This window comes from Rhamphochromis longiceps, linkage group LG22 (assembly GCF_057381845.1).
Source record: "Rhamphochromis longiceps isolate RC_006_pf linkage group LG22, R_longiceps_female_GT1.1, whole genome shotgun sequence".
NCBI classification, from domain to species: domain Eukaryota; kingdom Metazoa; phylum Chordata; class Actinopteri; order Cichliformes; family Cichlidae; genus Rhamphochromis; species Rhamphochromis longiceps.
Genome location: NC_140577.1, coordinates 7023505 through 7048033, shown reverse-complemented (window position 1 = coordinate 7048033; position 24529 = coordinate 7023505). Strand labels below are relative to the sequence as shown.

The 24529-nt window shown below is 42.7% G+C and overlaps 1 protein-coding gene across 13 annotated transcripts in view; it reads left to right on the top strand.

The window, feature by feature from the left end:
• macf1a (microtubule actin crosslinking factor 1a) overlaps nt 1–24529 on the top strand; it is a 234715-nt gene that overhangs the window by 97715 nt on the left and 112471 nt on the right. For 11 of the 13 annotated variants that reach the window (XM_085396341.1, XM_085396340.1, XM_085396331.1 and 8 more), the window contains 5 exons: nt 2070–2131; nt 8398–8487; nt 9985–10086; nt 11791–11868; nt 13151–13243. In XM_085396341.1, the coding sequence (XP_085252467.1) occupies nt 2070–2131; nt 8398–8487; nt 9985–10086; nt 11791–11868; nt 13151–13243 (425 nt within the window). The remainder of the gene's footprint in view (nt 1–2069; nt 2132–8397; nt 8488–9984; nt 10087–11790; nt 11869–13150; nt 13244–24529) is intronic. The other 2 variants (XM_085396343.1, XM_085396334.1) reach the window with 1 other exon arrangement.

Genomic DNA, 24529 nt, shown 5'->3' with positions numbered 1-24529 from the left:
TTGTTCGTCTGAACGCAAAGGGTGAAGTGTGTGCACTTCCTGTGTTTAGAGAGCCTGGAAGGGGGTGTGTACGGCTTAACAATGCACTCTGCTGTGCATGTGTGTTTGCCTTTCTGTGGCTGCCACTCACACATCTCCACATGTCTCTGGTTTTTAAATCCTATAACCCGCATATCTGGGATTACTAACCCCAGCTGCCACGCCTGGATGAACCTGATGAATCATTACACGATCATTAAGGACTTTAGGTTTGTAACCTAAGTTTTTCCTCTGGGTTAACAAGCCGGACTACCCGGGCAGGTTTGGGAATCAAGGCGTGTGGCAGTGGTGAAACTATTTTGCAAGAGATGTTGAAATTTGCGCTCTTTGCTGAGAGGCTCTTCCGTCTATGTAAACTCCTTAGAGGGGTCACTCTGTGCGAGTCTGGGTGGGTGTGTTTTTCAGGGTTTAGGGCATCTTTGACTTTTATCCAGTTGAGATGTTTGAACCTAAAGCCTAAATCAGACTTTCTCTTTTTGAAATCTCCACAATGCTGTCGGAGCTGTTCGACAGCATTGTGGAGGTCTGAGAGGGTGTGTGTGTGTTTGCATAGGTGTGGGTGTCAGACAGAGAGATAACAAGATGCTTAAGAAGGAAGTGATACTCTTTCCCCATGGTCGCGCTCTCACATGGTGGCAGCACGTAAACAGCAGATGAAGAAGTGAGGTACCTGGAGCAACCTTTTTTCTGATTGGCTGATGCAAATTCATTCAATATAGTAGAGGGAAAAAAACTCTTCAGCTCTAATTTGTTCTCATATGATAAAGTATAATATATAAAATTAATGTAAGCATATTTTTATCTCTTTATATGGGAATTGTTTCTACTTAATTACTTTATTTCATTCCCTAATTTCTTGGTAGATTAGCTTCATCCATCTGGTCTCGTTGTTGTTTTCGGAATAAGGCGGACGTAATCAACCAGTAGTTACCGAGCAGAAACTTATAAAATGTTTTGTTTGTTTTTTTAAAATGAGAAGAGTGGGATGCAAGAAAGATGCTAAAATGTATTAATAAATAAAAAGGAAAGAAAGAAAAAGATTAACACAGAAATATCAGTTCATCGGTGATTCCCATTTTTAATATTTTAAAACTTGAAACTACTTTCTACTTTTAACTTTGACCAGAATTATAATGGATTTTTAAATTCTACATTCACATGTATCCAAATCCATGTGAACTGAAAGGATGTGGTGCTGTTTTTCCATCAGGAAGTCAGATATTTAACTGAAAGGCGGGAAGGGTCTGTGTTTCCTCCCAGACAGGCTGATATGAACAGAGGAAAGCTGAAGAGGCTCCGCGAGTCCGTATAAAAACCAGGAGGCTGTGGTTGCGGTGAGGAGATAATGAGTTGTGGGTCAGCATCAGGCTCTATTCCTGGTCTGGCTGCCTCACTCCTCTGGCCTGGGGAGGCCTGGAGCTGTGCCTGGCTGCAGGTCACACAGAAAGAGACTGAATCAGAGAGGCGGAAAAACCTCTGCAGAAATGTAACGAAGAGAGAAGGAAGCATAAAGTTTGCACTCAAAAATAACAAGTGGGGCAGAAAAGTGAAATGTTTTTTGAGCATCAGGAAAACATCTTATTTTATTAAGGGTGATGTCATCCAGATAAAATATGCAGTAAAGATGTTGCAATCATGTTCGTGGACGTTTAACGAGGCTCTTATCAACAGGACCTCCAGCTGTTCTCCATGAACTTGAAGACTGAGTCCTTTTGTTCGGTTCCATGTGCAGCTTTATAAAATGAGTGTGTGTAACCAAAAGCCACTACCAGTTTGACTGTGGGAGGTTTGAGCAGCACCTTCTTGTCATCCCATTGACAAAATTCAGATTGAAATTAAAGTATTCAGTCATTTAACAGAAGATTTTCGTTTTTTGTATAAAACACATAATCATTGCAGACACAAACACAGTGTGACCTCTTCATCTACGTAATGCACTAAATAATCGCAGTGGCTGCAGCATCTTTGCAAGATTTGGATTATGTAATTTACCTCTCTCTCTTTCTCTCCTTTTATTTCTCTTTGTGCAGATGAGCGGGACAGGGTGCAGAAGAAAACCTTCACAAAATGGGTCAACAAACATCTCATCAAGGTATGTATCACTAACTTTTACTGCTGGGATTGCTCAGCTGGGATTTCCAGGTTATTTTTGAATGAATGGTAATAGTTCTGAGAAAAGATCTTCAATAGAAATCACACTATAAATTGTAACAACTTACATCAATCACGTTTCAATGGTTGTTTGTGTACTGTGTATGAAATTAGTGCTCCGCACTCTGACCTCGTGTACCATCCCAGACAACATTTATTTGATAATCAATGAAGTGAGCAGTCTCGGGTCATAAAGCAGCTGGACTGTACATCTTCAGTCCAGCGGGAGCAGAGTAATAGCTTCAGAAAAAGCTCCTCTAGATGTTCCGCCTGATTTACTCCTTCTGAAATTGTCCTGCAGCTCTTCATCTCGTTCTCACGTTTCCTGTCTTCTGGCATAAAACTAACAATATATATTTTTTCCACTAAGACTTCCTGCTGGTCCCATTCTTCTCCATCCTTTTATCTGAGCTGTCAGTGCTGTTGCATCAGGCTGGTGTGTAATGATCAGCGTTAATGTGACTGTGTGCGAGCGGCACTGCTCCATCGATGGATGAGCATCTGTCTGCATCATTTAGCCCCTGTTTTATCACCGTTAGCGGCTCTGAAACTACAGCTTGTTAAATGCCTTCCCTCCCTAATGTTTAACAGAGAAAACACAGTTGAGAATGAACTGAACAAGAGTCCTAAATGAATATTTGAATGCGGTTGTGTATTTACAAATGCTTAGAGGAAGGCAGATATTTAATTATTTATGGCTAAGTTTTTGAATATGTTTGTTGATTTTTAGGGCATTAGAAAAGAAACATCCCATTTTAATAAATCTGAATGAGCAGCTGTGAGAGCCAACATTCATGTAAATGATATTCACTGTTCTTCTTTCACAATGCACAAACCAAGGTGCCATAACACCCTGGAGACTAAATCCTCCATGACTGGATGCCTGGAGACTTTCAGTCATGCTCAAATATGAAATTAAGCTGAACGTAAAACATTTGTCGCTTATATATATATATATATATATATATATATATATATATATATATATATATATATATATATATATATTTTTTTTTTTTTTTTAGTGTGTGTATATATATGTCTTTCTATAGGCCACAAACAGCTGCCCGTTCTGTCTGCATAGCATCACATCAGCGTTCATTCACACGGTTTCTGTCACATCCATAAAGTACAGTGTGTACGCCATGTGTCACACAGGCCGTAAGGAGAATGCAGAGCATTTCTGTCACATGACCCGGGCAGGGAAACGTCTGTCTGACCCCATAACTCTGGAGCAACTGTCGTCAGAGCTGCCCAGCCTGAAAATGTAACTCTGTATCAGCTGGCGCTGCCAGGCCAACGCCGACTGTGAATGTAGGTCAGAGATGAAGAGACAGAGCGGCCGCGAGAGATGTTAATGATTTTTTTTTTTCTTCTCTTTTTGAGAGCTCGAAATTCAGCTTATATTTTCTAATGGGAGGTCACGTCATCTGTGCAGTCATACAAGTTTAAAGTGTTGTTCAAATGTTGAATTAATCAGTTATTAACGTCACAGAGTATTAAACTGCCAATGTGAATGAGCCGGTTTTAGTTGAGCGATGATCCGGTCTGTCACATTTTCTTGAATCTTATCGGTTCATTTTAATCATTGATGGTGTCTGCACAACAGTTTTGGTTTCAAAATAAGCTGAAACTCTATGTCGGGCCTTTAGGCAGAATTGATAATGAGTTGCAGCATCTCTGTTCTCTGTGACAGGAAAAATTACATTTATTTAGGCTGTTTGTTGTTTTGTTATTATCTGTTTTCTAATTCAGCGGTCCCCAACCTTTTTTGCGCCACGGACCGGTTTGTGCCCGACAATATTTTCATGGACCGGCCTTTAAGGTGTCGCGGATAAATACAACAAAATAAAACTAGTACCGGTACCGAAAAAAAAGAAGATTTACTCATAACACACGTGAAAAGACCCAGGAAAACAGAGTTAACGAAAAAAAACCGATAACAAAATAACGCTAAAAACCCTTAAAACCATACATTTCACACCCGAGTCTCACCCTCGCGGCCCGGTACCAAATGAGTCACGTACTGGTCCTTGGCCCGGGGGTTGGGGACCACTGTTCTAATTGATCAAAACACATAATGACCGATTAATCAGTTGAAATGTGTATTTTTGTATGCTTGCACAGTGCGAGCCATTACATTGGACAGTTTATTTTGAGTTGTATTAGTAAAGTGAGTTCTGACTTATTGTTTTGGTGAATTTTGTTCAATCAAAACTTACCCATAAGGACGTAAGACCTAAGAAAATGTATTGGAAACAATGCTGTGCGCTTGAATAGACAGAAGTGTGAAATAGTTGTGTGCTTTGCGTCATATATCGACTCTCAGCCAGCACTGTTAAACCTACAAACCTCCGCCCTGTCAGCTGGGAGAAATGCAGAGAAAACAAGGCTGAGCGAGACAAAAGATGAAGAACGGAAGGCAGAATCAAAACTAAACTCTGGAGATAAAAACAAAGAGCCTGTTAAAGAAAAGATAAAGGGACGTTAGGTAGCATAATGGCTCTTCACTTCCTGTTTGTTGTTGATGTCTGTGTATGTGCGCCAAGTCTGGTTTATTTCTGGCTGCTGAGGTGTGCTCAGGTATTCTGGTGTATACAGTGCACACAGGGGCCAATGTAAACACTGTCCTCCAGGCTACCTGCTGGCATGCAGTGACACACTTTGACCCAGCAGTTTGTTGACACAGTGAAGACAAATACGGCAGCTATGGATTAAGAAGTCATGCAGTCTGTCTCCTGTCCATGTTAAGGGAAACTTAAGTTTTAACATCAGAAAAAACTACCCAAGAAGCTGCTGTCGGAGGAAGTCTCATTTCATACTTCCAAATATATAAAGAGGTTGGCTGAAACTGGTAATTGACTGGCACTTGGTGCTTTTCTATTCTTAATGTGCACTCAGAGTGGAAAAAAAGAGCTTTATTTTACAACTTTTAATTTACCAATCGTACACGTGTGTTTAGTTTCTTGCAGAAAAAACACTTAAGCATGCTGATTGGAGGAGCAGGGGTCAAACTACCAACCCTCTAACTCCTGAACTAGAGTACAAATTCTAGACACATGTTTTAGAAGAATGGATTAAAAAAACTGTTTATCTGTTACTAGGGTTGAAAGGTTGAGAAGAGGACTTGTGTAGTTTACTTAAAACGTAAAATATGAGGTCCTGAGGCGACAGATGTTGTGTTTCATGGACTCAAACATAGCAGCAAGCTTGTTTATGCTTCTCTCAAAAAAACTTTGGGCTCATCACTCATCGATTAGTGCAGTGTGTCGTCACCCACTCAAATCTCTGTCTGAGCTTGAAGAAAACACTGAAATGATCACGGACTGCGCCCAAGGCAAAGACTGAACTGCCACCTTATAGCACAGGTTATCCATTTCTGTGACCCTTGTGTGGCAACACACGGATTTTGTTTGTTTTGGCTGATCATGCAAGTCCTATCACATTAAACGGCATGTCAGTCCACGAAACACGTTTATAACTGGCATCAAATAATTTCCATCATCTATTCTGTTGTCTTACTATAGCTTTCAATCCAAATGTATCCAAATGTGACAAAATGCTGTTTGAACTGATAGGTCTTGTATTTTTGTCCAAAATCAGCGTGACCTACATTTGTGTTCACTGTGCCGGAAGCTCCAGGTGCTGTCAGGCAGCCTGGGGTATTTTAACATTGGCTCTGTATGACAGTATGCTTTAGTGCCAGAAGCATCTGCTGTCACTGCACATCAGGCACAGCTGGCTTAGGGAGCGGCGTCCCTTAAAACAGCTGATCAAAAGATCAATTTGGGTTTAAATTGCAGTTTTAAATTCAGTGACAGTGGCACAGCGCTGAGCTCTGTTGCATCTTATAGCAGCTAATTTCATTTTCAATGAGAAGTAATTCCAACAATGTGAATAGTTTTACATTTTAGCCCAAAAAGTCAGGCTGAATGTTCATTTTTTTTATCCACTAATTGCTGAGACTTTGTTTTAAAATATTTTCTGAGCTCATACGGTCAACAGCACCTTCAATGACTCTGTGGAGCTGAACTCAAATAATGTCTTTGTTTCCCCTGACAAACAGAAGAACGAGGAACCGAATTTAAACTTTGTTAGCCAAGATTTGGTTCATGCACTGCTGTATTATAATATACAAAAGGCGGTTAAACTCAGTGTTAAGCTCAAAATAACAGTCCTTTCTGAGCAGAAGTCAATTTCAGATACAGATTTGTTGTAGTTATTTATGGTCTAAAAAGCTGCTGAAGAAGGTGAAGTTGTTGCAGTGTTGCTGCAGCAGCTAGCATGTCCATCTGAATTACTGAAAGTGACTGAAGGTATTAGGATGATGGTTTATTGGCAGTGACATGCAGAGCTTACAGTAAACTGAGGATGAGGGCTATGAACTGTGTGCCATGTTGAGCCTGTGACACACTCGGGCACTATTAGACAATAAACTGCACCTCATTTCCAGGCACTGGTGGATACACCATGTCTTCCTGTCATCTAATTAACACTCGTTACATCAGCGTGCCTCCGAAGCAGCTCGTGTCACCCTTCCACAGAGACGCGGAGGCAGCGAGAGGAGGGTGAGGAAGTGACACAGATGAGCGAGGGAGAGAAAAATAGACAGTGAAATGAGGTTTAGGAGAAGAGGTTATTGAGGACAAAGGGTGGAGTGCTGCTACTTCTGTGACTGCTGATTAAAACTGAAGCCCTCGGGGTATCTTATCTTTAACAAGAATGGGTGATAAGTTATGTAATGATACTCTGCATTAACTTAAAGGTGATGTTATTTATTTTAGATTATATCTTTATCATTTGTACCTGATTCGGTGAGTCTGCAGTCATGTTCCGGCAGCCTACTCTTGTGCCTGTCTTGCCCTCTTCTGGAAACACATGGCAGTGCATTTTCCAGGAATGCAGCAAACCCGAGTTCCTGCTGGTGCTGCGCGAAGCAGTAAAAATCCCTCTAATGCAGGTGGACGTTTGTCCTTGCTTACATAAGTGGGTCTGCATTTTTGAAGCACTTCGGTCGACCTTTGCCGCCTGCCAGTTTTTCTCACTTTCCTCGCTCTTTCTGATGAAGAACACTCGCACTGAAATGTTTTATTTACAAAAGAAAAGCTTTTGTTCTTGTTTGGCTGTGCCTTTTAAGAGTCTGTCTAGTGCCTGTATTTCAAACTGGAGATTTAGAAAGGAGGTCTATGCTGGGGAAACAACCTAGTTTTAGACATGGTTAGTTCATGTCAGGTTCACGTCTGCTCGCTAAATTCTAATGTGCAGGGCAGGATGCCGTAATTAATATTTCACAGGTGAGAGACAAAGTTGCCACTTGTCTGTCTTTTAGAAACAGAAGCATCAAAGCAAAAATATGTAGATTTCATTCCATGTTGACAGTAATTACACTGTAAATTGTTACATCATTACAAAGTTTATCAGTGGCAGATGGGACTGTAAGTAAAACACTTTTAACCAATTTAAGAGCTAATAAACTGTATATGAAAGATGGATGCCTCATGACATCACCTGTTAGTTGATGGGATCCGCATTTAAAGCTTCAGCATTAGCATATTAGCAATCACAATGTTTTTTAATGCTGCTTTTTAATGCCGTTCAGCTGGGCACTTTAACGTGGGTATCTGTGGGGATTTGAGGCTCTAGAGGAACTGGACACCTGTTTTTGTTTCCTGCATTGAATTTTTTTTCTGCCTCGGAGGTTTCAGCATGGTGCAGCTGTCGTATTAGTCTCTTTTTTCCTCTTTCCCGTAAAGCTTTGCTCACTCTTCGCTGCTTGATCCAGTTTTCCCTCTCTGCTGAGCCTCAAACAGTCTCCGTTTGTCTGTCCGTCCATCCGTCCCACTGAGTGTCCCACTTTCACACAAAACCGCCACTGATGCTGATCGCTCTGCTCGGCCCGCTCGCTGAGTCACTGTGTCAGTGACCGCCAGCAGTGACGACCCGCTGCCACCCTGGTTTATTTCAAGGCAACATCATGGCAACGGAGACAAGAGGGCACAGCTGGTGCTTCATCTCTGTTGGCCAGGCAACCGCTGTCACCAGGCCTGTCAGCTGTGGGGCAATCGGCCTGACAGATGTCAACAGAGGGATGACTGCAGTGTAAAATTAACTTTTTTTTTCTTTCTCCCTTTTCTTCCTCCTCCCTGTTCATTTCCTGTCTGTCCCTGCTCCCTCTCTCCTTCCTTTACATCCCTGCCTCTCTCTTAGGTGAGGAAGCACATCACAGACCTGTATGAGGACCTGAGAGATGGACACAACCTGATTTCCTTGCTGGAAGTCCTCTCTGGAGTCACCCTGGTAAGGGATTTTTATCTCTGACACACACATTCATCTCGTATCTCACTGCGATATTTTCCATCACGCACACGCTGTTGTTCCAATTCCAAGCATACAAATCCAGTGACTGTTATGTAAGCCGGTTTCACACATGACTTCTTGGGCAATTTTGGGACAATGATGTCGGGACATCGTCCTCAGTTTCCCTCCTGTTTTTGATGATGATGCAAGAATCTACGAGTCAGTCTCTGAATGGTCTAGTTGCAGACAGGTAGATTAATGTAAAGGGACTGCTGACTCAGGTCTGCAGGAGCACACGCACACAGGGGACAGTGTCACCTGACGACGTCACCTTCAGGACATCAGATCGGATTGAGGGAGACTGACAGCGCAACAGTCAGACATAATAAGTGTTTCATAGAGAAGAGGACAAACTGTGATGAGGCCATCACCATTTCCTCACTGTTGTAGAGTCTCACTGATTAGGGCTTTACCCACTGCCCTTTTTTTGAGCCTCAGAGCTGCTGTGGGGGCATTAAGTTGTATAATTTCCTAACTGCAACAAAATTAGCTTCAGCATAACTTTGGCATTTACCTGTAAAATTATTTCTTATAGAGAAAATTGGAAGCAGACGCAGGTCTTACTTTTCCCCCCTCACACTTTCCAAGGCCTCGCCCAATAAACACAACAGCAAGAGAGAGCTGTTCCTGTACCTGTAGAGCAAGATGTAACACAGAAGGAGGATACTGTCCATAGCTTCTTTGCTAGCCCTAATTTAATAATAAAAATCTGTTAGAGGTGTAAAAAGAGGCTAAAGTTAGCAGCGATGAGGTGAACTGAAGCATAATAATCACTTCTGTGATAGAGAGGGATGTTCAACAAGTAGGCTATCCAAATCAACTACATATGAAACAAATATTCAATACTAGACTATTTGTATGCAGGCTTAGCTGTGATGGAATTAGATATTAAAATTCCTGTTTTTCCATATCCAGACATTTCTGCCCGTGTGCATTTACAGGTGAACTTTCCAGGATGAAGTGCACTGCTTTTTTGCTTGTTTCATCTCTTAACCTTTGGTGTAGAGAGAGCTTAGTTGTTGCATCACACCAAACCACAGCTGTCACTGTGTCCTGGCGTCCGTGTCAAACCACCAGAGGTTAACACGACGGTTTCACGTGGTGTGCTGCAACTATTTGAGGTTCATGCATGAATGTGTAAAGAGTCATTGACTAAACAGTCCTACCACAGAGTTTGTTTTGTAGGCTTCAGTAGATGGACGTGGGCCTGTCAGCAGACGGATGTGCCCAGCTGATTTGAATTGTCTGTTTATGCTGAGTGATCCTTTTGAGCCATTTATATTCTTTCCTTAATTTACAGCTACTGAGCTTTTATGTTTCATCCTCATTCTGTTCTGTTATTCAGCCGTTCTCATCCTGCATCTCTTCTTCCTCTGTTTTTTGTTTTTTTTTTCCCCTTTCCTCTTCTTGTGCATTTCCACCCTTCTGTTACCATAGCAACAGAAGAGCGGCCCTCCATTGAAAAGGGCATACGCCTCGCGGGCCCCCCCTCTCATCTCGCTCGGAGGGGAGGATGAGGAGGAGGAAGGAGCTCAGGGAGTATGTTCGAACTCGAAGCCCTCTGCACCTCCACCCGCCACCGCTCACACTCTCACTCCTGACCTTTGACCCCTTCAGCTTCACCCTCTGCTCCCATAGGCGGAGCTGCGAGGCCGCATGAGAGTGCTGTGCCACTGACTTTTGACCTACAAAACTGTACATGGCACGAGTCAGTGCTGCATTACTGTGTCACTACAGGGCGTCGCCGTTTCTGTTGGGTGATAGCATCGATACTCCTAGTTAAATTTTCCACTTTCTTCTCTTTGACTGTTAGATTGATAAATATATAAATAAATATAAAACGAAATATCATAAACTTTCAAAAACAGCGTTATTAAAGTGTGTTTTCACTCAACAGATAGCTGCTATTTTGCATGTCACAGCAAAATGTAGCGTATGCGGAAGTGCCTGTACCTGCATTGTTTCTAATGGCCAGCAGGTGGCGGCGACTGTGATAGCAAAAAGAAGTCAGATTGTGTTGAAGTCTATGGGAAGGTTAGCCTACTTCTCATTGGATTTATGGGCACTGTAAACAATTTCCTGGTTAGTTTATGATGTCAGTCAATTGTTTTAAATCTTAGGGAAGACAAGATGATGATCATTTTCTGAATTATGGTCCGACTGAGAGTAAAATAGAAGATAAAAAGGAGTATGGTGCAGCGCGTGGTTGCCTCATGGTTAAGAACTCATTTTTGTAAGAAGTTTCTCTGTGAGATCCACACTGCATATGATACCTAGTTTTTAAAAAAAACTGCATCCATCTTTTATGTATAGTCTGTGATATGACACAAATATTTCTTACTTCTATTTAATTTATAAAGCAAATCTGTTTCCTTTGAAGAGTAAAGATGAAAATGATCAAAACTGAGTCCAGGAACTCAAATGTTACACAAATTGTGAATAATTATAAAACTAATTAAAAGTATTTCTTTCTCATTGGGCAAATGGTGTTAAATTATGGGCACATTATAAATTTTCCATTAGCAGTTGATTTATTTTAATTCCAGTTTTCCTCGTGATGTCTTTGTACTGGCCAGTAAATAAGCGCATCCCTGTTTAATCCTGATTGAATTTTACATACATTAGAAATGTAGCTTTGTACAGGTGGAAAAAAGGTAAAATGTAAGATTTATTATATGTCAGTTAAATAATACAAACACAGTAATGAATAAAGTGGAAAAAACTCTCCTCTCCTTTCAGTCTGTAATGATTAATCCTGAGTGAACCTTCTCTTTACCAGCACGGTGTGAACCATATCTGCATCCCGCACTTTACTCGTCTACTCCTTACAGCCAAAGTGTGTGTGTGTGATTGTGTGTGTGATTTTCTGTCTTTCTTTCTCTTAAACTCAGTCTTTTCTCCATCTGAACTTCAACTTGGATGTTTGTTTGTGAAAATCTGTTTACGATTAAAGAAAAGACGGTCTGATGTGAAGTCTGCATTTTTCATGCTAAACCAGCATGGTTTGAGCCTCCACAACGTTGGCATGTCTTTAACGGCTCCTGTTGAAGACAGCGCCCTCCAGAGGATCATTTCACGTCAATAAAACTGCTCTGTGTTTTGACCTCACTGCACTGTTGATTGAGATCGGCTTTATTTGCACTCACTGCTGCCTCCTTTGTGTTTTCTCTGTCTTGAAAAACACTGAATTTAATTTCCTGTTTCACCATCTTTACGATTCTTATCTCTGCTCTCTTGTTGCAGCCCAGAGAAAAGGGCCGAATGAGATTTCATCGACTACAGAATGTCCAAATAGCGCTGGACTTCCTCAAACAGAGACAGGTAAGCTCACATGTGGACACACACAGCATTTGTCTTCATCACCCTTCTGAATGATAAATATTTTTATTATTGGCTTGATAACCCTTTTATAAAACAGTACTGTCCTTAATTTGAGCACATGAGTTAATTCATTTCTATATAACAGCTGATCAGGGGGAAAAAGTAGTGTTCGATTCCAGGAAGAGACACAAGTCTTCTTTTAGGGTTAGCGGCTGAAAGTAGCTTCAGATATGCTTCAAATTGTCTCTTTTTTTGCAAAACTTAACATCAGTACATTCTACATACTAGTATATTCTCGCAGCACGACAGCTATCTTAAACCACTGGAAGGTTATTTTGAATTTTGAATAATTGTTTTTCCCTCACAAGTTTTTCTTCCGCTATTTATGCACAAATTTCGTCACGTTGCATCTTCATTAGCAGCTCAGAGAAACGGCGCAGTGACAGACTCATCCCACGAGAGTACTGAACAAATGTCCATGCTAACTCTCAGTACATGAAAAACATGCAATTATCTTTGCTTTCACTGAGATAATGATTCAAAAGATCATTTCCCCACCCCACAGCTGACACGATCATGAATCTCCACTGTGCTCATGTGTCTACGTAGTAACATGGTTAGCTAATGTGTTACACATTAAGCTCTCAGGGGACACAAGTGGGATAGCTGCTGGTTTTAATGTCCCTTTTAATGCCATATATTTCAATAATAATGTATACCAAGGTAAAACTTCACCTTTGAACAGTGAAGTTCAAAGGTGTTTTAATGTATGTGGCAGCGCAGGCTTGAAGTAAAAATGGTTAACCTGCAGTGCCATATCTCCTCCTCGTGCTGTCTTATCACACAGCATCATCTTTTTTTATCTGCTCCTCTCTGCTTTCATCTTTTCCATTGTTTCCTTCCTCCCTCTCTTGCTGCCTCAAATTAATCTCTCACTGTTTTGCTGCCAAACTGCAGCTCTTCCTCCTCCTTATCTGAACAGTCCCCATCTTTCTTAAACCGCCTCCCTTGTCTCCATCTCATTCCCCAGAGAGAGGAGGACTGACCTTTTCTTCTTAGTTTCATCGCAGGTCTAATTATGCAGACCGGATAGCTGAGCTTAGGCGGAGCTACATGATTTAATAAGATCTCAGAGAGCTTTGTACAATTAATGAGCATGATAGGTGAAGGGGAGACTGTTCTTAATACTTGCAAGGAAAAAAGAATAAGTTATGTTTTCTCTTGTCTTGAATCCAGTCAGGTGCCTTTGTGTCAGAAACAAATACTCTGGTCTGTTTTCTAGGTCAAACTTGTGAATATCAGGAACGATGACATCACTGATGGGAACCCCAAACTGACATTAGGACTCATCTGGACCATCATCCTTCACTTCCAGGTCTGTGTCCTTCACTTGGCATCTTTGTTTCTGGCGCTCTGTGTTCTCCTCTGATTTGTAGCCGATGTGGTCAAACCAGCATCTGCAAAGTCCTTAAAGTCAGCATTAGAGGGACGTAATGGGCAGGAAGGCTTTAGAATGATGTAATACCACTAATTAATTACATAATAACCAAGTTATGGTTTGCATCATTACTGCTAACTGGGGTTTAAATGGATTGGTCCAAATATCGGCATTACTCTGAGTCAGGATTAGAGTTTTATTGCTGCCATGTTGAGCTTGGCTGGACATTTGCATCCTGGCAAACTGGTTTGTAGTTATGAAACTGAAGAATTGTTTGAGTGGTTAAAACAAAGTGTGTTTGTGTGTGTATTCATGGTCTGCTGTGGAATCTGATCAAGATGCATTCTGGGTATTAACTGCATTCTAGTTTTCTTTAGTGCCTCAGTAATCATCGAGCAGATTCATATACATTATATTGTTTTGCCCCAATCTGAACAAGGCCAGGTGCACTAAGGCTTATGTGTGACTTATGTATAACTGATGTTGTTGCCCTAAGTATATGTAAGCTCTGAGCCGGGCCTTGCCCGAGTGCTTCATCTTAAACCCAACATAAGGATTTACTTTGGAGCACACAAAGCAACATGTTAAGGTTCCATCAGGGCCCTTATCCTTTGCTATCTGTAATATTATGTCAAAGGTAGCTTCAAAGTTAGACCACGAGTCACTGTGTGAGAAGAAGCAATAAATAAATTGCAGTGTGTGCCCTTTTCTCTGGTGTTGGATCAGGAGTTGATGTTATTAGCTAATGATATATTTAGTTTTAGGGGTTAGTTCAAATCACAGATGTTTTACACTGAAGCAGTTTTGGCTAAGATTGCTAGACATTCTTTGCATTGCTATCAAAAACATTCAAAGTGAATATAAATGTCTAAAGTTTGGACCGCAGAGCTCAACAGTGTGCAACTCGTGACTGAATGTTGTCTCAAGGACAGCTTGTTTAGTCTAGACAGCCGGCTCTTGGGATCCTGACGTAGAATCATGTCCACCAAATGTTTCTGCACCAGTTTTGCCTGCAGACAGCGTTGTTCTCTATTAAATCATTACTGTGGGTTGCCTTGTACCGCTGGGCCCGAGTCATGCGTGACAACAAAGCTAGAAACCAAAGCAAGACTTTTGAAATCGAACAAAACTTTTTCCGTGTCCCTGTTTCTTATTTTCATGGCGTGGACTCAACTCTTTGCTTTTGTCATATTCAGTACTGGACAGAAAGGAGAAGCTGCAGTTGTCTCAGTCGGCCACTAGGTTGTGCTGTAATATGACCCTCAGCAGGGTGACATTGCCAGCTGGTTGCCATAGAAACAGCAATGCACGACACCCCTGCATGACTCAGCAAGACATCAATGAGTTTGGTAAAGAGATGAAGGGTGAAAGAGTGCTGGAGGACAGGACGGGGATGTGAAGCGGACTGCAGGAGCTCCGGACGGAAGAAATGAACGAGTGCTAAAAATGAATCAGTGGGAAGGAGGGAATTGGCTCACAGCAGCAGATAGTTTGAGTTTCAGGAGTTCAGCGAGTTCACTAGATGAGGACAGTTTTTAGAGCTGGTGTGGGAAACTCCAGTCACATGGCTCTGCTGCTGGACTCGGACTAGCTGGACTTGATTTAGTGCTTGTCAAATAAACAGAAAGTGTTACCACAAGGCCCTAGAAATTTCAAGGTTACCAATATTATAAAAACTATCCTAACAAAAGGAGACATGGGACGAAATGGATGCACATTAAAATGTTTTGCTTTGCGTAATTTTTTGTCTTCATAGAGCTGTTTTGGGGGGATTTTTTTTTTTTAGATTTTAGACAGTTTCTTTTCCTACTGTTGGCTCTATGTGATGTCACTGAGAGCAGGTATAACACGGTCATTTTAGGCATGCAGTTCTAGATGTAAGCATAGAAGCCCCACCCACTTGCTGCTCAAACCTTCTGTTTGTGAGGAGCAGCCAATCGGAAGAAGTAGCCTTAAAGGGGGGGGGGGGGCTAATGCTCTTTGTTTCAGATGCAGGATGAACGGAGTGCTTGGAAGTAGCCTTAAAGGGGGAGGAGCTAATGCTTGATGCAGGATGAACTGAGTGCTTGCATCAAAACCCAATATGAGAAATGAAATCTGTGAGCCATGCAAAGCAACTTAATAGAGCTTAAGACAGAAAACAAAGAGCTGATATTAATTCTGCTTATGAATATCAGAATTTTGGAGGGGGGAAAATAAGCTCAACTCTGCCCTGAAGCTTCTTGCGTGGCCAGAGTGCACTATCAGGAGCATATCCCACGAAACAGCATTTACTGTAGAGGAGTGTTAATCATGGCAGCTGTTAAACAGTGACAGAGTAGGTAGGAGGTTTAGCCTAATGTTGCTCAGTCCTTAGGCTCAATTAAAGCCAAGAAATCAGATCATAATGTACAACAGTTACAAAAAATATCTTCATGCAATGATTGAGATGGTTTTTTAATGAGCCACTCATCATAACAACATGAAAACAGAAAATGAAAGAAGTGTGGTCCACAGAAGGGAAATGTGTAACGTTTACATTATTTCCACTGGTCGTTTTGGACTGATGATGATTATAATGAAGATGAAGAAGTCGTTTTTGGAAAGAAGCCCTGCAGGTCTTTGAGACCAGGACGTGTGCAAATGAGTGACTCAGCACATCGGCTAATTATAGGAACTCTCACCGGGCTATCATTTTAGCAATTAGCAATTTAAGTTACTTTACTAGCACATGAAGATACAAATGAGCCTCAGTCTGTTTTATCTCAGAAAACCTCAACTGTCCAGCTTTAGACACATCTTCTCAGTGTTTATACGCTAATGTGTGGCTTGCTTTTTGTTCTCTTGAATGTCCAGATGAGGACTTTGTTAGTCCTTCTTCTCTGAGATGGGGATAAAAGTTTTTTTTTTTAACTTGTTTTCTCATATCTGTTGTACTGGGATTGTAGAAACATCCAAAAACACCTCTTAAACAATTATCAACAGAAAATGATCCTAAAACTAATTATTAGAATTTCTGATTTGCACTAGTGAGTCTTGGTTGTAGTTACCCTGCCAGACCACTAGATGTCACAGTTAAGCTCCGTATCGCAGATGGTTGTGTTTGTTATGGATCCTCCTCCAGCTGCACTGTGTCTGGCTGTGATTGGCCAAAGCAGCTTTGTGTGACTGCCAGTGAGTTCATTTTCAAGAAATTTTTAGTTTCATTGCCCTGCTACAAGACAGGTGAGCAAGCGGGCTCAGTTTGTTGTGTCCTCAGAGGTAGTCATGGTTTTATTGAACAGGTTGATCACCATTTGTGTCGGATAAATCTGACGGCCGTGTGAGCTGCAGTTTAATTCTCTAAAGTAAAAAATGATCTTCTGTTGGTTTAAAAGGGCTTGCATAGCTCCTGGCTTGACCCATCTATTTACATTATTCTGATTATTATTCTGATTGTTCTGTGCAATCATAATAATAATACACAAGCTGACATTTAGAGTTTCAGAATACCAAAGAAAGGGATTTGGGCAAAATCGTCAACACAAAAATCTCTTTGTCTCTTTAGCTGTGCTTTGCAGCATAATGTGGCAACAGCTGGTCACGAGTCTTCCAGTATTTTATAAACATTTATCATTAAGGGTCAACATCTTAAAACATCTTCAAATCTCTGTTTAAGAGGGCGTCATCGTCTAAAGAGCTGCTAAATATATTATTAGAGCTTCTGAGATTTGTATGTAAAGCTGGGTTCAGCAGGCAACGCTTGCGGCCTGAGATTTCCAGGGCTCACGATGGCATGTCGCCACCACGAAGGGATGAAAGCCTCTGGGACTTGATTAGTGCTTTCCTCCTATTGGTTCATGAATTTTCCATGTGCGTTTGTGTGTTCGCTTATGCTTGTGGTTAATGAGTGAAGATGGATTACCGCTGGCCTCACCGCCACTCGGGAGTATTGCATTTTTGGAGGTCTCCATCCATATGTGTCTCTGTGAAAGCATTCACCATAGATCAGGCGAATGTTGTGTGTTCAGACGTCTGCAGTGTTGGTGCCAGTGACTGATGAATCTTTCTCCTGCAGAGTTATTGCCATGCTGTACTGTACAGAATCACGTGCATAAGCGGTTTTATTCAACTTATGTGGAGAGATGGTGGGTGGAAGTGGCCTATAGAGGCTTAAAAACTGTAGGTGGGGAGGAGGGGGGGATAAATGTGTGTGTTTGAATTAGAGCGATTGATGACTGTTTTGGGTTGGAAATATGGATCCGATTTCAGTGGAATTTTATATTGAGGGCTAACGCTGAGTATTTTCTGTCAGTTATAAAATAAGATGCATATCGAAATTTCCCAAAACTCCAAAAATACATCTGATAATCAAAGAGATTAAAGCTGTTGCAGTCTGTGTGTGCACGTTTTTCGTTGCTGAAACAATCATTTGTGTCAAAGCATTAACTGTTTATGGGTTTTAACAGCCAGATTGAAAAGGAGGATTTTCCAGCAAATCCACTGGATTAACTGCCCTTTAAATCCAGGTACTTCATCACTTTAATGCAAAAATGCTGCAGCTTCCATATGGCTGTAATTGTGCACAGACTGACCTGATACAGCTATTGATATTGAAGGCTTTGCTCGGTCTGAATTGTGCAGAAGTATCTCTGTTATCAGTCTGTGCCTCCATTTCACTCCCCTCTTGGATTTTGCTTCCTCCCTGCATCCTTATCGTTCTCTCTTTTTTAGCTCTCCCCTGATTCCTTTAAATTTCTCTCCTCACTCCTTCCCTCTTCCCCTTCTATGACATTTTTCCCACACCATTCATAACCTGTAGCTTCACAGGCAGGTGGAGATTGAAGGGAATAGATGGAGAGAGAGAAATTGAAATGCTTACCAGCTCCTCATTTATTATCACAGATGCGACGGTCTGATTCCGATTTGATTTCTCTCCTGTCTGCCTGGATGGCTGTTTTTTGTCTCTGTCCCTGTTGCAGCCTGTCATTCAGGAAAGCTTTTGGGTCAAGTGTGTGTGTGTGTGTGTGTGTGTGTGTGTGTGTCTGTGTGTGTGTGTTTGTAGCATGGAAAGCTGCTCACTAACAGCCAAGAGAGAGAGCTAGAGAGAGAGAGAGAGTGACGGGAGTAATGAGGAAGCGGATAGGAGGAGGAGGAGAGCCAAGGAGGGAGGGGTGGACTGTGAGAGTGAGAGATCGCGCAGAAGAGAGTGTGAAGCTGCAGCAGCCGGGAGATAAAAGCTTTTCTCTCCCTCTGTCGGTGTCTGCCAGCGAAGGATAAAGCGGAGGAGCAGAGGCAGTCGAGGGAGAGACCGATCCAGGCTGCCTGCTGTCACTGGAGCTCCCGGCTTCCCCTGATCAGCAGGCCTCAGACCACAAATACACAGCAGGACAAGACACACTCGTGGACACGTATGCAGAACGAGCTCACACAGCTGACCGGGGGGACCGCCCAACCTGGCGGGCACTAAACATACATTCGTACTCCCTTTTGGACAGTTGCTCCACGGTATCAATCGGATCAGTCCAGCCATGCTTGTCTGAGGGAGCCACAGTTTCATTTTAACTGGAGACGCCCTGTGTTTCTTTTTTTTCCTCTCCCCTCTTGTCGGTCTTTTAAGGGGACATGGGCTGCGTACTCTTTTGTCCTAACCTCTGGCGCTGTGCTGTGTGATGTTTGGGACTGCCCTTTACTGGATGCTATATCCCTCTGGCTCTCTTCCAGGTGCAGTACACATCTGCACATGAACTAGGTCCGCTACTAGATCTTGATCTTTGCAAGACCTCACCTAAGCCGACAGAGGACCCACGTCTTCTTCAGCCTCAGAGTGCAAGCTCCACTTCCCACACCACATGCCTAAATTCTAATTAGACCTGGTGGATGTGAGAAGCTATTAAAAGGAGAAAAAGGCACCCGAGAGGAGAAACAGTGAGAGGCTTTTTAGTTTTTTAGGGTAAGACCTGATCTAAATACCCCCAACCATTACTCCTGCAAAGTGTGGATGGTGTCAGGCTGTTGCATCGTCGCACTGCACCACCTGATGAAGGGGACGCTTGGCAGACTGACAGCAGGACACAGCAGCATGATTGGATAGTACTGAAGCACAAGTCAACTTTGATCCTCGGGGAATCTAACATCAATTGGGGACAGTCTGTGCCCAGGTATTCAAAGCAGAGATAGACACGATGCTGAGCTGTCTGGGGAGCTCAAGGTGGAGTCTGCCTGTATTTGTCTGCTTCCAGATTTAGACAGATGCTCTGCTGAGGCTAACAGCTGCATTTACATTGGTCACCCCAGATAATCACTAGAAAAACTGTCAACTTTCCTGCCAATCCTGTCAGTAGGAGAAATTAATGCCAGCAGTTTTGAATCCTGACATATTGACAGCAGCAGCTCGAGGTGTGGATGTTGAACAGACACATGGCAGAAGGATTGACACATCATGTGAGAAACCAGCTCATTGAACAGCGTAAGTCGTGGGAGGATGACGAGAAGCATCGAGGCGGAAGCTGATGCTCTGATTTGAGTATTTAGGAAGCTGTCAGTGTATTGGCTGATTCTTCCTGCAATCTGCAGTGGCATTGGCTGACTACACACTCTGTCCGCCACAACCAGTCTGGACAGTGCGCTGCCTCGACAGAATGAGACTCTGAGCGTGCCATTACTACGAGGGATATCGACAGTATCACCATTAATACTGCTTCCGCTAGGAGCAAATTGACGGGATTCCCACTGATCTTACTTCTCTTATCTTGCACTGTATCAACATTACCAGGGAAGGAGAGGGCATCATTAATTCATGAGCTCAGATAGATACTAGAGCTCCTGGATAACACCAGCACCTGTACCTGACATTAAATCTGTTTTTGGGTTGTTGATGATGGAAGTATCGCGGTGAAACTGAAGCTGACGAAAGTGTTTTTCCTCACATCATCTCTTATATTTCGAATCACAACACTGAACTGAGAAGTGAGATGAGACCCAGAAATTCTGCCATTCTTTTGCTTGTCACCTGCAGGTGCATACAGTGTGTGTGAGACCTCTGGATTATCACTAATGGGCTGAGCAGCACTGGACTGTACTATATTTTTCTCTCTCCAGCAACTCATCATCCTGCCTGACAGCTTCCCTTACACCAGGTTATAGCTCACCTGCCAGAGGACCCGTGATAAATCAGACATCTGACCCAAACTGAATTTATTTTCCTCTCTCGTGTGGCTCTGCTGACACAACTGTGTCCTCATGTCCTTGACTCCGACCACAAGTCTTTTCAGATTGAGAAAACAGGAAGAGTAAACCTGTGTTCTTAGAGAGTGAGTGTCTGGCGACTACACTACCCGAGTCTGAGTCAGGACAGGCAGAGGAAAGATAAAGGACGCCGAGGTCCTTTGACACAACAGCCTGCCACGTGATTGGACCAATAACTGCCTGAGGAAAAGACTGACTTTTTCTCTTCTTCCACCTTTATTTTCAACGGGTTAAATTTAAGACAGTGCCACAGAAAATGGAGCAAAGCCTCCTCGTCTTAACTTGAAACTACCCTCATAGGTCAGATTAACGAGGGAGCCTTACAGTTCCTCTTTTTGTAAACAAGTGGAATAAACCTAAATGAGCATCACTTTAGGTCTTATAAAATAACTGCCTTTCTTTTTTTTTTCTACGCTCTTCTTCATCGACATTGAAGTCATGGGGAACTCCATGGGCTGTGTTCGGCCTCCTCGGGAGGGAGAGCTTGGTGGAGCCCCCCCACTTTCACCAAAGAAGCGTCTGCGTTTCAGACGTAAGCACAAGGGCAAGAAGACCAGGAAAGGCGAGGCAGAGCTAGAGGACAGTGAGCGGCAGAGAAGCCTCGAGCCTGATGAAAAAGAGGAGGAGGAGGAGGAAGACGAGGAGGAAAAAGCTGCTGTCAGAGAAACATTTGGTTCAGATTTTAACAGCAGAGCTAGGACTCAAATACCAGTGCCTGATACACATTATTCCAAAACGAATCCCCACAGCAATACTCTTTCCCCCGGCTCTGTGAGCACCAGCGCTGGGGGGCTTTTGGGCAACATATTACTTGAAGGGACCCCCAAACCCAGCCCAGCCTGGAAAGGGGTCTTCTGCTTTCCAGGGGAGGAAGACACCGTCAGTGCAATCATAGATGTCTCCAGTATCCCGAGCCAAACCACCACTACCACCCCAGTCAACACAGCCCCAGCTCTGGGGAGCACCACTCCGGGCGGAGGGAGGGTCTATCGTGTTAGGGAGAAAGTCCAAGGGGTCCTGGAGAAGCCTTGGATACTCCGGCAGAAGAAGGAGAAAAAAGACAAGGGCAGGAGAGAGGATAAAAATGAAAGGGAGCATGGAGGGGAAAAAGGTGGAGGAGAAGGGGCTGTACAGGTGGTGAAGACGCCTTCAGACAGGGACAGAAAAGGTGTGGTCCACATCAAGGAGGTGGACGGTAAACTCTGTGTGGTGAGGACGGTGTACCCCAGTGACTATGGCTCTCCAGTGTGGAGGGGTGAAAGTGATGGAGAGGTGGAGGTCCACAAAGAGTCTCCAACGCCATCTCCAGTTACAGAGAATATTCTCAAAGTCCAACTGTCTGAGCAGGACAAAAGCAGAACCAAAATATCTGCAGGGGATTTCCCCACGTCCTCAAGCTACTTGCAGATTCAGGAGACGTCGGCTGTCAAAGGATTTCGATTGGACTCTCCAGCGTGGGCACAAGAGAGGGCGTCTCTTTTGGAGTCAGGCTATGCCAGCGACCTGCCGCTGACCTCTCCGGAAACAGCGGGCACCACTCCCAGTCAGACAGACTGGGGAGGGCTGACCAGCAGCTCGTCCGAGAGGCTGGACTCCATGATTGAGAGCCCGCTGTCCCTACAGCATCAGGCAACTAGGAAATGCCTGCCACAGGTTTGTGTCCTGACCACAATCCAAATCCTCAAGCCAAGAAAAACAAAGATCCGAGACAGCTAGTGTGAACAAGAGTTTCATACATGTGCAAATACCATCCTTGGTAGTGCAGGGTTTCAGGAAGGCAGGATGACTGATCCAAAGGTGCAAAAAGTACAGAGCCCCTACATTAAGAAGTTAGCAGATTAAGGAAACATGCTCACTAATTAGATCATAATTATTATATTGGTTTTAAAGTATCAGAATTTGTCAGATATTTCACAGACTAACAGTAATTTATGTAAACACTGTTAGTTTTAGCCCTAATTGTGACATCTACTGTGTCCGAACTTCCCACCGCTCCTAAGGAAAAGGGAATAGTTTTACTTTTGGACTCTAGTCACTGACCGCAGATGTTTGCTTCCAGGACTGAGCAGTGTTTTTGAGTTGAACAGCATTTTTCAAACTGGTGTTCTGTAGCGCTAAGAGAGCCATTTACAGCACTTGATATCTTTCTTTCCTTTTTTTTAAGGGTGCTTTTGTTGTCATGTGTGCACCATGTTTGCAGCCGTGAAGGTTTATGTGTGCGCGCCGTTATCGGCTCTAGAAAAGCACTATAAGTCTCTCCGTTCTTTCCGCCTTTGTTCCTGCAGCCTAATCAGCGCAGCACAGACTGTGCCCCTCAGTCTCAGGATCCGTCTCTGCGCCCTCCCTTTCTTATTTTTCTCACAGCACACATACTCGCTCATTGCTGACGTCTGTCAGAGTGTGAGAGGCGCACAAGCTGTGTGTGTGTGTGTGAGACAGAGAAGGAGGGTCATTGCTTCAAATGACAGGGTTTCCTCTTAATGTAAACTGAAACTTGTCATTTTAAATAGCACACAGCACATCTGTGTTTGGGTCTAGCTCCAATGATTTTAGCTGGAAGCGGTTATTCAGGGTTAATCAGAAAAGTGAGATCAGTTAACTTCAGCTTCATTGAAATATTAGATGTCCACGCTTTTATCATATCATTTTGTAATTTCTAGACTCGCTCTTTCCTACCAGCATGTCTAACTATTGTTTATGAGGTTTAAATGCAGCGGTTAATAAAATGCAAGTTGTATTCCTCAATCAGTTAAACTTTGAATGCACTGGTCTAAAATTTTGCCCGTTCATATCCTCAGTTGTTTGATTACTGCCCACAGCTTGTGGCTGGAGCACAGAGCAGGACCATAGTGGGACCAGTGAATCACCCTGGAGGGGTTCAGAGATCTGACTATCATGTCTCTAAGAGGAGGTGTTTCATTTTGTCCAACTGAGCGGAAGCTCCAGGGTAGACCCAAGGCACTCTGATGAGATTAAGTCTCTTAGCTGGTTTGGGAACTCCTTGGCGTTCCCCCAGAATAGCTGAAGGAGGTGGCTGGGGAGAGGAAGGTCTGGGCACCTCTGCTTTGTCTGCTGACTCCACCCAGATAAGCAGTAGAAAATGTGTGGCTGGAACTTTAATTTCAGTCAGTTCCTAATATGCATCTTACTCAGTATTGGCTGGGTAAGAGACTTTGGGGACAGGCTTTTTCCTGCCTACAGGAAGTTTTGGCACCTCATTAAAGAAGTTTTAACCAGAGCCAGAGAAAAATCCAAAGCAGTGAAATAAATTGTATTTTTTTAACCAGTTTTGTTAATTTGATATTCCTTTTAATCTTGCTAAATTAGCTATAAAGTAGCCAGAAGTAACAGGAAAATGCACAGATTTCTTTATTATACAGTAACAGACAAACTTTTCTGTGCTCAGGGATTACTCTTAATGCCACAACCCAAAAACCCATTCTGAGCCAGGATTGTTTACTACTGCAAACACATAGTAGGTCCTAAAAGTTCAGAACCATGAAGGTTATTTACTTTTACTGCCACAATATGATATCTCAAAAATAAATCTGCCTCTAAACCAGAGTGTCATACTCTTTTTAGGTCATGGACCACATACAGGCCATGTTGGTCTCAAGTGTGATGGACCAGTAAAGCTACTGGATAATATTTAATCATAGTATGTCCAGTTCCATTTACAGATCAGAGTACGACACTTTTAATATATAAAGTATTTGGGAATTTAACAACATGGTATTAAATGTGATTCAAACAAGTTTGAAGTTAAGATCTAGAAATAACTTAAATTTTACTTTAATTTTCCACTTCTGTGTAAAAATGCTTGCGTCACCACACCAGGAATAGCCGTGCTTTTTATTGAAATATGTGAAATTTTAATGAATTCTCTGCAATTTCTTAGACTTTGCAAAACCATCCGGTGGGCCGGTTCTGCTCTAAATCTTTTGCATAATCCAGCCATAGTGCAGATGCTGAGATCTGAGTGCTAAGTGTGTTGTTTTCTGATAGCAGACCAGCAAT